At 48.4% G+C, this 12,961-nt stretch overlaps 1 protein-coding gene across 1 annotated transcript in view; it reads right to left on the reverse strand.

Moving 5' to 3' along the window:
• Positions 1-2,686: 2,686 nt before the first annotated feature.
• Positions 2,687-12,961, reverse strand: part of TRIM66 (tripartite motif containing 66) — a 40,407-nt gene continuing 30,132 nt past the window's right edge. Inside the window, exon 18 of the mRNA XM_069968021.1 lies at positions 2,687-3,200. Within this exon, the coding sequence (XP_069824122.1) occupies positions 2,946-3,200 (255 nt within the window). The 3' untranslated portion in view covers positions 2,687-2,945. The remainder of the gene's footprint in view (positions 3,201-12,961) is intronic.

Genomic DNA, 12,961 nt, shown 5'->3' on the forward strand with positions numbered 1-12,961 from the left:
AAGTCGCTATTATAGATGTATGTACACAGATGCTGCATGGCTAAAGTATGTAAAGGGTTATTGTTTGTGTGTCACATGTGTCCCTCTTTACTACTTCTATTGCACTCTTCACCCACTCACAGCACACCTTAGATATGCTGAGGAAGGAAGTCACATGGGAGACAGGGAGAGCAGTTCCGTCTTAGTCAGGCTCCTGTGTGAGTAGGAAGCAAGACAAGACACAGCTCACAGTTTCTCATCAGTGTACTCTACACAACACTATGCAGTGTTAAAGCCCCTACAGGAGAAGACAAGTCAGAAACAACCTAAACCCACGCTGTGGACTAGGAGAGTCACAGTGCAGGACAGTATCAGTATCCACAGACAGCAGTAAGCTAGGAATTGATCCAGATAGAGAAAAGTTGCTAAAAGCCTAGGACCTCTATCTTGCAGCGAGGGTGTCACCAGGAAATTTTCAGCCTTACGCTCATCCCAGGTAACAAGGTCTGGGGCCTTGTGTAACCCTCATAGGACGGGTCACCCGACACTGGTGGGCATCAGATGGTGTGAAGACCCAAAGATCAATACACGGGCACAAGTATTCTCTTCTTCTAAGTATTCTTCTACCTCATCCTCCAAATCCCGGCAGAGCACAGTACTACTTGGGTTGAGACTCTCACGACATCCTCCTCTCTGCTACTCAGACTCCTTGTATCTCTCAACACGCTACTCAGTCAGCACAACTGTACTCTTTACTGTATTCCTATCACAGATCTGGTTGCTGTATTATCAAGTGTTCTACCGTGTGTCTTATCAAGAAACATAACCTGTCAAAATAAAGCTGTATAATTTGCTGCACACAGTACTTTCCAAGTAAAAACAACATTATTTATGATAAAGAGACTGTGATTCTTCGCCTCACACCGACAGTGTACACTAGAACCTTGGGGCATTTCCCCTTTCTGTGGGTGACAGTTCTGTCAGTCCAGGAGGGTCACAACACCACTCTGGCCCATTGTGATAACAGCCCAAGGGTCCCCGTTGCAGCCCGGCCGGTCACTGTCCACAGGGGAACAGGGTACAACAGGCCTGTTAAACTAAAAGCAGGTGTGCCAGCATACCTGTGCGCCCAATTGGCACTGGCATCACAACATAACATCACTGGGCCCGGCTGTATCTCAGCCAACCACCATAGATCTGGCGTCACACCTCACCACCTAGCAAGTGACCGGCCGCATCTCTGACACAACATCTCAGGGGGTCATCACACTTTTTTCTCTTTAATATCAGTATTAGATGCTAGGAAAGGTAAATGTACATTATAGGGGTTGTCCAGCTTAGAGTCCTATTAGTGGGGGGGGGGGGGCAATCCATAATCCTCATCTCATGGCCAAAGTTGCATCAATTACAAATTATCTTCTCTCCGGATGACCTGTCCTGTATTACAGACAACCATAGATTTCAGCTGGTACCCTGTAGTTCCACATATTACCTGTGGTGGCACTGTAAGGAAAGCTCTTACTGCCAGGTTTCCCCAAGGACTACAGCAGATCCCTGAGAACCGCTGGGTTATCAGCTTATTAACATCAGGGACTGTCCATACTGGAGATCTCCTCTACAACACTGAGAGTAATGTGTAATATGACTGCACCTACCGTATTCACAGGACTAACCCCAATATCCATATTCAAGGTCCACAGCCAGAGAGCGGCTGATATCAGTCACAAATGGTGTAAGGTCTGGAGGTTATATCAGTACTGAAGCGTTATAAGAGGAGCGGCTGATATCAGTCACATAGGATGTAATAGGAGGTTATATCAGTACTGGAGCGTTATAAGAGGAGCGGCTGATATCAGTCACATATGATGTAATAGGAGGTTATACCAGTACTGGAGCGTTATAAGAGGAGCGGCTGATATCAGTCACACATGATGTAATAGGAGGTTATATCAGTCCTGGAGCGTTATAAGAGGAGCGGCTGATATCAGTCACATATGATGTAATAGGAGGTTATATCAGTGCTGGAGCGTTATAAGAGGAGCAGCTGATATCAGTCGCATATGATGTAATAGGAGGTTATATCAGTACTGGAGCGTTATAAGAGGAGCGGCTGATATCAGTCACATATGATGTAATAGGAGGTTATATCAGTACTGGAGCGTTATAAGAGGAGCGGCTGATATCAGTCACATATGATGTAATAGGAGGTTATATCAGTCCTGGAGCGTTATAAGAGGAGCGACTGATATCAGTCACATATGATGTAATGTCTGGAGATTATATCAGTGCTGGAGCGTTATAAGAGGAGCGGCTGATATCAGTCACATATGATGTAATAGGAGGTTATATCAGTACTGGAGCGTTATAAGAGGAGCGGCTGATATCAGTCACATATGATGTAATGTCTGGAGATTATATCAGTGCTGGAGCGTTATAAGAGGAGCGGCTGATATCAGTCACATATGATGTAATAGGAGGTCATATATCATATATATGATATGATTTGGAGATATGGGACATAAAGAAGGGATAAAGGGGACTAAGTCACCCATCACATTGATGTACATCACAGTCGGTCTCTTTCCAGTCCGATATGGCTGATACCAGAGAACAGTAGATCATATTCATCTATGTAACACATTGATTACAAGCAGATTACAGGGTTAGGTTCCCTTTAATAGTAATTTGGGATAAGATTACATCCTATTCTGGGGTCTGTAATTAGGTCCGGGGGTTCTTGTGCTTCTTCCCCCCTATAAGGCACTTCATGCTGTATTATATATAACACATGTGTGACTGCTATGTGGACGGGACGCTGAATCATGTGCAGAAAAACGATACATAACATCACAATAGACACGTACAACCAGAAGACGCCTGTCATGGCCGCCAATAAGCCAATAATCCATCCAGTCCATATGTGGAGATCAGGTGGCAGCCTGACTGCTGACAGGCTCCGAGGTGGTCTAGCAGAGGTTAAAGTCTCTGGTCTTCGGGCCCATAGGGTGACGTCGCCGTCTCTTGGGTTGCACACAGTCCTGCCCGTAATTTGGCCAGTGGAAGTTTTTCAGGTTTAGGGGGCAGTTATCCCCCCCAATCTCCTCCGTCTCAGAGTCATCATCCTGAGGAAAAGGGAAGGTTCGGCCAGGATACGTCTCCTTTAACATGTTCTCAAAACACATCTCCAGGTTCCTTCCTGCCTCAGCAACCTCTGAGTCCTCCTATAAGAACGAGAGGTGGAAAAAAAGGAATTTATTAATGAGAGGAAATAACCCAGATATTAGAGACTAGAGGCTCTAGGAAGGTTCTGCTGCATACACCAAAGGGATCCATGGGCTTCTATGGACTTATGCTAGGATACCTAAACCCGTGCCTCCCTACACCTGTCCCTTCCTTCATACCCGTGCCTCCCTACACCTATCCCTTGCTATATACCCGTGCCTCCCTACACCTGTCCCTTCCTACACCTGTCCCTTCCTACATACCCGTGCCTCCCTACACCTGTCCCTTCCTACATACCCTGCCTCCCTACATACCGTGCCTCCCTACACCTGTCCCTTCCTACATACCCGTGCCTCCCTACACCTGTCCCTTCCTACATACCCTGCCTCCCTACATACCCGTGCCTCCCTACACCTGTCCCTTCGTACATACCCGTGCCTCCCTACACCTGTCCCTTCCTACATACCCGTGCCTCCCTACACCTGTCCCTTCCTACATACCCGTGCCTCCCTACACCTGTCCCTTCCTACATACCCGTGCCTCCCTACACCTGTCCCTTCCTACATACCCGTGCCTCCCTACACCTGTCCCTTCCTACATACCCTGCCTCCCTACACCTGTCCCTTCGTACATACCCGTGCCTCCCTACACATGTCCCTTCCTACATACCCTGCCTCCCTACATACCCGTGCCTCCCTACACCTGTCCCTTCCTACATACCCTGCCTCCCTACACCTGTCCCTTCCTACATACCCTGCCTCCCTACATACCGTGCCTCCCTACACCTGTCCCTTCCTACATACCCGTGCCTCCCTACACCTGTCCCTTCCTACATACCCTGCCTCCCTTCACCTGTCCCTTCCTACATACCCTGCCTCCCTACACCTGTCCCTTCCTACATACCTGTGCCTCCCTACATCTGTCCCTTCCTACATACCCGTGCCTCCCTACACCTGTCCCTTCCTACATACCTGTGCCTCCCTACACCTGTCCCTTCCTACATACCCTGCCTTCCTACACCTGTCCCTTCCTACATACCCTGCCTCCCTACACCTGTCCCTTCCTACATACCTGTGCCTCCCTACACCTGTCCCTTCCTACATACCCTGCCTCCCTACACCTGTCCCTTCCTACATACCTGTGCCTCCCTACACCTGTCCCTTCCTACATACCCGTGCCTCCCTACACCTGTCCCTTCCTACATACCCGTGCCTCCCTACACCTGTCCCTTCCTACATACCCGTGCCTCCCTACACCTGTCCCTTCCTACATACCCTGCCTCCCTACATACCCGTGCCTCCCTACACCTGTCCCTTCGTACATACCCGTGCCTCCCTACACATGTCCCTTCCTACATACCCTGCCTCCCTACATACCCGTGCCTCCCTACACCTGTCCCTTCCTACATACCCTGCCTCCCTACACCTGTCCCTTCCTACATACCCTGCCTCCCTACATACCGTGCCTCCCTACACCTGTCCCTTCCTACATACCCGTGCCTCCCTACACCTGTCCCTTCCTACATACCCTGCCTCCCTTCACCTGTCCCTTCCTACATACCCTGCCTCCCTACACCTGTCCCTTCCTACATACCTGTGCCTCCCTACATCTGTCCCTTCCTACATACCCGTGCCTCCCTACACCTGTCCCTTCCTACATACCTGTGCCTCCCTACACCTGTCCCTTCCTACATACCCTGCCTTCCTACACCTGTCCCTTCCTACATACCCTGCCTCCCTACACCTGTCCCTTCTTACATACCCTGCCTCCCTACATACCCGTGCCTCCCTACACCTGTCCCTTCCTACATACCCTGCCTCCCTACACCTGTCTCTTCCTACATACCCGTGCCTCCCTACACCTGTACCTTCCTACATACCCTGCCTCCCTACATACCCGTGCCTCCCTACACCTGTCCCTTCCTACATACCCTGCCTCCCTACATCTGTCCCTTCCTATATACCCTGCCTCCCTACACCTGTCCCTCCCTACATACCCTGCCTTCCTACACCTGTCCCTTCCTACATACCCTGCCTCCCTACACCTGTACCTTCCTACATACCCGTGCCTCCCTACACCTGTCCCTTCCTACATACCCGTGCCTCCCTACATCTGTCCCTTCCTACATACCCGTGCCTCCCTACACCTGTCCCTTCCTACATACCAGTGCCTCCCTACACCTGTCCCTTCCTACATACCTGTGCCTCCCTACACCTGTCCCTTCCTACATACCCTGCCTCCCTACACCTGTCCCTTCGTACATACCCGTGCCTCCCTACACATGTCCCTTCCTACATACCCTGCCTCCCTACATACCCGTGCCTCCCTACACCTGTCCCTTCGTACATACCCTGCCTCCCTACACCTGTCCCTTCCTACATACCCTGCCTCCCTACACCTGTCCCTTCCTACATACCTGTGCCTCCCTACACCTGTCCCTTCCTACATACCTGTGCCTCCCTACACCTGTCCCTTCCTACATACCAGTGCCTCCCTACACCTGTCCCTTCCTACATACCTGTGCCTCCCTACACCTGTCCCTTCCTACATACCTGTGCCTCCCTACACCTGTCCCTTCCTACATACCCGTACCTCCCTACACCAGTCCCTTCCTACATGCCTGTGCCTCCATATACCTGTGCCTTTTTTACCTAACTGTCCCCCCTTTACCTGTCTGTCTATATACTTATGCTTCTGTATACCTGTCCCTTTATACCTACCTGGCCTTCCTATACCTGTGCCTCCCTGAAGCGGTATCTGTCTATAGCTGTGTCTCTATGCCTGTGCCTCCCTATAGCGGTATCTGTCTATAGCTGTGTCTCTCTATACCTGTGCCTCCCTATACCTGTATCTCTCTATACTTGTGCCTCCCTATAGCTGTGTCTCTCTATACCTGTGCCTCCCTATAGCTGTGTCTCTCTATACCTGTGCCTCCCTAAAGCGGGATCTCTCTATACCTGTGCCTCCCTATAGCGGTATCTGTCTATAGCTGTGTCTCTTTATACCTGTGCCTCCCTATACCTGTATCTCTCTATACTTGGGCCTCCCTATACCTGTATCTCTCTATACTTGGGCCTCCCTATACCTGTATCTCTCTATACTTGGGCCTCCCTATAGCTGTGTCTCTCTATACTTGTGCCTCCCTATAGCTGTGTCTCTCTATACTTGTGCCTCCCTATAGCTGTGTCTCTCTATACCTGTGCCTCCCTATAGCGGTATCTGCCTATAGCTATGTCTCTCTATACCTGTGTCTCCCTATAGCTGTTTCTCTCTATACCTGTGCCTCCCTATAGCTGTTTCTCTCTATAGCTGTGCCTCCCTATAGCTGTCTCTCTATACTTGTGCCTCCCTATAGCTCTTTCTCTCTATACCTGTGCCTCCCTATAGCTGTTTCTCTCTATAGCTGTGCCTCGCTATACCTGTGCCTCCCTATAGCTGTGTCTCTCTATACTTGTGCCTCCCTATAGCTGTGTCTCTCTATACTTGTGCCTCCCTATAGCTGTGTCTCTCTATACCTGTGCCTCCCTATAGCTGTGTCTCTCTATACTTGTGCCTCCCTATAGCTGTGTCTCTCTAAACCATCAGCATTTTTGGTCTTCAATACCATCTCTATGCTGATGACACCCAGCTATACACATCTAACCGTGACATCACTCCTGAATTCCTACAAAATACCAGTGACTGTCTATCTGCTCTCTAACACTGAGCTCTCTATTTCTCAAACTCAATCTTTCTAAAACTGAACTTCTGGTATTCCCTCCCTTCCTCTAACCGACCCAAACCCGATATCTTACTCTCAGTCTGTGGTACTAGCATAACACCTGTGCATCAAGCTTGATGTCTGGGGGTTATGTTACACTCAGATCTATCCTTCACTTCCTATATCCAAGCTCTTGCAGCTTCTGTCATCTACATCTCAAAAATATCTCCAGAATCTGCTTATTTCTCACCACTGACACCGCTCAGACTCGGACTGTCGCCCTGATCCATTCTCGTCTAGACTACTGTACTACTCCCAACTCCCATCGGTCTTCCTTTCTTTAAGCTCTCCCCTCTCCAGTCTATCCTGAACACAGCAGCCAGGCTCCTCTTCCTCTCCAGCCGTTACACTGACGTCTCTCCCCTGTGGCGGTCACTGCACTGGTTACCCATTAAGTCCAGAATTCAGTTTAAACTCCTCACCCTCACCCATAAAATTCTCCACAACTCTGCCCTCCATACATCTCCCTTATGTCCACAACTCTGCCCTCCATACATCTCCTCCCTCATCTCCACAACTCTGCCCCCCATACATCTCCCTCATGTCCACAACTCTGCCCCTCCATACATCTCCTCCCTCATCTCCACAACTCTGCCCTCCATACATCTCCCTCATGTCCACAACTCTGCCCCTCCATACATCTCCCTCATGTCCACAACTCTGCCCCCCATACATCTCCTCCCTCATCTCCACAACTCTGCCCCCCATACATCTCCTCCCTCATCTCCACAACTCTGCCCCCCATACATCTCCTCCCTCATCTCCACAACTCTGCCCTCCATACATCTCCTCCCTCATCTCCACAAATCTGCCCTCCATACATCTCCTCCCTCATCTCCACAACTCTGCCCTCCATACATCTCCTCCCTCATCTCCACAACTCTGCCCTCCATACATCTCCTCCCTCATCTCCACAACTCTGCCCTCCATACATACACTCCCTCATCTCCACAACTCTGCCCCCCATACATCTCCTCCCTCATCTCCACAACTCGGCCCTCCATGCATCTCCTCCCTCATCTCCACAACTCTGCCCCTCCATACATCTCCTCCCTCATCTCCACAACTCTGCCCTCCATACATCTCCTCCCTCATCTCCACAACTCTGCCCTCCCCATACATCTCCTCCCTCATCTCCACAACTCTGCCCTCCATACATCTCTTCCCTCATCTCCACAACTCTGCCCCTCCATACATCTCCTCCCTCATCTCCACTTACCATCCTACCCACGCTCTACGCTCTGCTAATGTTCTTACACTAACATCTTCCATAATCAGAACCTCTCCCTCCGGCCTCCAGGACTTCTCTCATGCTGCACCAGTTCTCTGGAACGCCCTACCCAAAGACTTCAGACTCATACCCAACACTCATAGCTTCAAGCGTGCCCTGTAGACTCATCTCTTCATGCGTATAACATCCCCTATACACTCATGTCTTCAGGCGTATAACATCCCCTATAGACCAGTCTCTTCAGGCATATAACATCCCCTATAGTCTCATCTCTTCAGGCGTATAACATCCCCTATAGTCTCTTCAGGCGTATAACATCCCCTATAGACCAGTCTCTTCAGGCGTATAACATCCCCTATAGTCTCATCTCTTCAGGCGTATAACATCCCCTATAGACCAGTCTCTTCAGGCGTATAACATCCCCTATAGACCAGTCTCTTCAGGCATATAACATCCCCTATAGACCAGTCTCTTCAAGCGTATAACATCCGCTATAGACCAGTCTCTTCAGGCGTATAACATCCGCTATAGACCAGTCTCTTCAAGCGTATAACATCCGCTATAGACCAGTGTCTTCAGGCGTATAACATCCCCTATAGACCAGTCTCTTCAGGCGTATAACATCCCCTATAGTCTCATCTCTTCAGGCGTATAACATCCCCTATAGACCCGTCTCTTCAGGCGTATAACATCCCCTATAGTCTCATCTCTTCAGGTGTATAACATCCCCTATAGACCAGTCTCTTCAGGCGTATAACATCCCCTATAGTCTCATCTCTTCAGGCGTATAACATCCCCTATAGACCAGTCTCTTCAGGCGTATAACATCCCCTATAGTCTCATCTCTTCAGGCGTATAACATCCCCTATAGACCAGTCTCTTCAGGCGTATAACATCCCCTATAGTCTCATCTCTTCAGGCGTATAACATCCCCTATAGTCTCTTCAGGCGTATAACATCCCCTATAGTCTCATCTCTTCAGGCGTATAAACATCCCCTATAGTCTCTTCAGGCGTATAACATCCCCTATAGACCAGTCTCTTCAGGCGTATAACATCCCCTATAGTCTCATCTCTTCAGGCGTATAACATCCCCTATAGTCTCTTCAGGCGTATAACATCCCCTATAGACCAGTCTCTTCAGGCGTATAACATCCCCTATAGACCAGTCTCTTCAGGCGTATAACATCCCCTATAGACCAGTCTCTTCAGGCGTTTAACATCCCCTATAGACCAGTCTCTTCAGGCGTATAACATCCCCTATAGTCTCTTCAGGCGTATAACATCCCCTATAGTCTCATCTCTTCAGGCGTATAACATCCCCTATAGTCTCTTTAGGCGTATAACATCCCCTATAGACTCATCTCTTCAGGCGTATAACATCCCCTATAGTCTCTTCAGGCGTATAACATCCCCTATAGACCAGTCTCTTCAGGCGTATAACATCCCCTATAGACTCGTCTCTTCAGGCGTATAACATCCCCTATAGACCCGTCTCTTTAGGCGTATAACATCCCCTATAGACCAGTCTCTTCAGGCGTATAACATCCCCTATAGTCTCATCTCTTCAGGCGAATAACATCCCCTATAGTCTCTTCAGGCGTATAACATCCCCTATAGTCTCATCTCTTCAGGCGTATAACATCCCCTATAGACCCGTCTCTTCAGGCGTATAACATCCCCTATAGACCAGTCTCTTCAGGCGTATAACATCCCCTATAGTCTCATCTCTTCAGGCGTATAACATCCCCTATAGTCTCTTCAGGCGTATAACATCCCCTATAGTCTCATCTCTTCAGGCGTATAAACATCCCCTATAGTCTCATCTCTTCAGGCGTATAAACATCCCCTATAGTCTCTTCAGGCGTATAACATCCCCTATAGACCAGTCTCTTCAGGCGTATAACATCCCCTATAGTCTCATCTCTTCAGGCGTATAACATCCCCTATAGTCTCTTCAGGCGTATAACATCCCCTATAGACCAGTCTCTTCAGGCGTATAACATCCCCTATAGACCAGTCTCTTCAGGCGTATAACATCCCCTATAGACCAGTCTCTTCAGGCGTATAACATCCCCTATAGTCTCTTCAGGCGTATAACATCCCCTATAGACCAGTCTCTTCAGGCGTATAACATCCCCTATAGACCAGTCTCTTCAGGCGTATAACATCCCCTATAGACCAGTCTCTTCAGGCATATAACATCCCCTATAGTCTCTTCAGGCGTATAACATCCCCTATAGTCTCATCTCTTCAGGCGTATAACATCCCCTATAGTCTCTTTAGGCGTATAACATCCCCTATAGACTCATCTCTTCAGGCGTATAACATCCCCTATAGTCTCTTCAGGCGTATAACATCCCCTATAGACCAGTCTCTTCAGGCGTATAACATCCCCTATAGACTCGTCTCTTCAGGCGTATAACATCCCCTATAGACCCGTCTCTTTAGGCGTATAACATCCCCTATAGACCAGTCTCTTCAGGCGTATAACATCCCCTATAGTCTCATCTCTTCAGGCGAATAACATCCCCTATAGTCTCTTCAGGCGTATAACATCCCCTATAGACCAGTCTCTTCAGGCGTATAACATCCCCTATAGACCCGTCTCTTTAGGCGTATAACATCCCCTATAGACCAGTCTCTTCAGGCGTATAACATCCCCTATAGACCAGTCTCTTCAGGCGTATAACATCCCCTATAGTCTCATCTCTTCAGACGTATAACATCCCCTATAGTCTCATCTCTTCAGGCGTATAACATCCCCTATAGACCAGTCTCTTCAGGCGTATAACATCCCCTATAGACCAGTCTCTTCAGGCGTATAACATCCCCTATAGTCTCATCTCTTCAGGCGTATAACATCCCCTATAGTCTCTTCAGGCGTATAACATCCCCTATAGTCTCATCTCTTCAGGCGTATAACATCCCCTATAGTCTCTTCAGGCGTATAACATCCCCTATAGACCAGTGTCTTCAGGCGTATAACATCCCCTATAGTCTCATCTCTTCAGGCGTATAACATCCCCTATAGACCAGTCTCTTCAGGCGTATAACATCCCCTATAGACCCGTCTCTTCAGGCGTATAACATCCCCTATAGTCTCATCTCTTCAGGCGTATAACATCCCCTATAGTCTCATCTCTTCAGGCGTATAACATCCCCTATAGACCAGTCTCTTCAGGCGTATAACATCCCCTATAGACCAGTCTCTTCAGGCATATAACATCCCCTATAGACCAGTCTCTTCAGGCGTATAACATCCCCTATAGTCTCTTCAGGCGTATAACATCCCCTATAGTCTCATCTCTTCAGGCGTATAACATCCCCTATAGTCTCATCTCTTCAGGCGTATAACATCCCCTATAGACCAGTCTCTTCAGGCGTATAACATCCCCTATAGACCAGTCTCTTCAGGCGTATAACATCCCCTATAGACCCGTCACTTCAGGCGTATAACATCCCCTATAGACCAGTCTCTTCAGGCGTATAACATCCCCTATAGACCCGTCTCTTCAGGCGTATAACATCCCCTATAGTCTCATCTCTTCAGGCATATAACATCCCCTATAGTCTCATCTCTTCAGGCGTATAACATCCCCTATAGACCAGTCTCTTCAGGCGTATAACATCCCCTATAGACCAGTCTCTTCAGGCGTATAACATCCCCTATAGTCTCATCTCTTCAGGCGTATAACATCCCCTATAGTCTCTTCAGGCGTATAACATCCCCTATAGACCAGTCTCTTCAGGCGTATAACATCCCCTATAGACCAGTCTCTTCAGGCGTATAACATCCCCTATAGACCAGTCTCTTCAGGCGTATAACATCCCCTATAGACCAGTCTCTTCAGGCGTATAACATGCCCTATAGACCAGTCTCTTCAGGCGTATAACATCCCCTATAGACCAGTCTCTTCAGGCGTATAACATCCGCTATAGACCAGTCTCTTCAGGCGTATAACATCCGCTATAGACCAGTCTCTTCAGGCGTATAACATCCCCTATAGACCAGTCTCTTCAGGCGTATAACATCCCCTATAGACCAGTCTCTTCAGGCGTATAACATCCCCTATAGACCAGTCTCTTCAGGCGTATAACATCCCCTAACCTTGTTCCCCTTCTGTTGTCCCCTCACTTCTTACTCTATATCTGACGGTTCCGAGCACTTTATACATTTTACCTGTAATCAGACAATGGTGTGTGACTGGCTCACCCTGTTCTCTCTGACTAAGCACAATGGCTGGAATATGGGCAAATAAAGCATTTGCGCCTTGTCACCCCAGTTTGTAGGCTACAGCGAGCTGGTACCGTATACACAGTGGGGGAGATTTATCAAACATGGTAGAACTGGCGCAGTTGCCCCTAGCAACCAATTAGATTCCACCTTTCATTTTTCAAGAGCCTGTGAGGAAAGAAAGGTGTAATCTGATTGGTTGCTAGGGGCAACTGCGCCAGTGTCACTTTACACCAGTTGGATAAATCTTCCCCTTTGTTTTTTTTATTTAGTCTAATTAAATTGCGTAGTATGTAAATGTAACCTCTGTATTTTGTATATATATATATATATATATATATATATATAAGTGCTGCGGAATCTGTTGGCGCTATGCAAATAAATATTATACCTGTGTTTCCCTATACCCGTCCCTCCCTACACACCTGGCCTTCCTATACCTATACTTCTGCCTCCTTACATCTAGGCCTCACTGTACCTGTGCCTCTCTACACCTGTTCTTCTGCATCCTTACATCTAGGACTCCCTGTACC

The sequence above is a fragment of the Dendropsophus ebraccatus genome, chromosome 4 (assembly GCF_027789765.1).
Source record: "Dendropsophus ebraccatus isolate aDenEbr1 chromosome 4, aDenEbr1.pat, whole genome shotgun sequence".
Taxonomy (NCBI): Eukaryota; Metazoa; Chordata; class Amphibia; order Anura; family Hylidae; genus Dendropsophus; species Dendropsophus ebraccatus.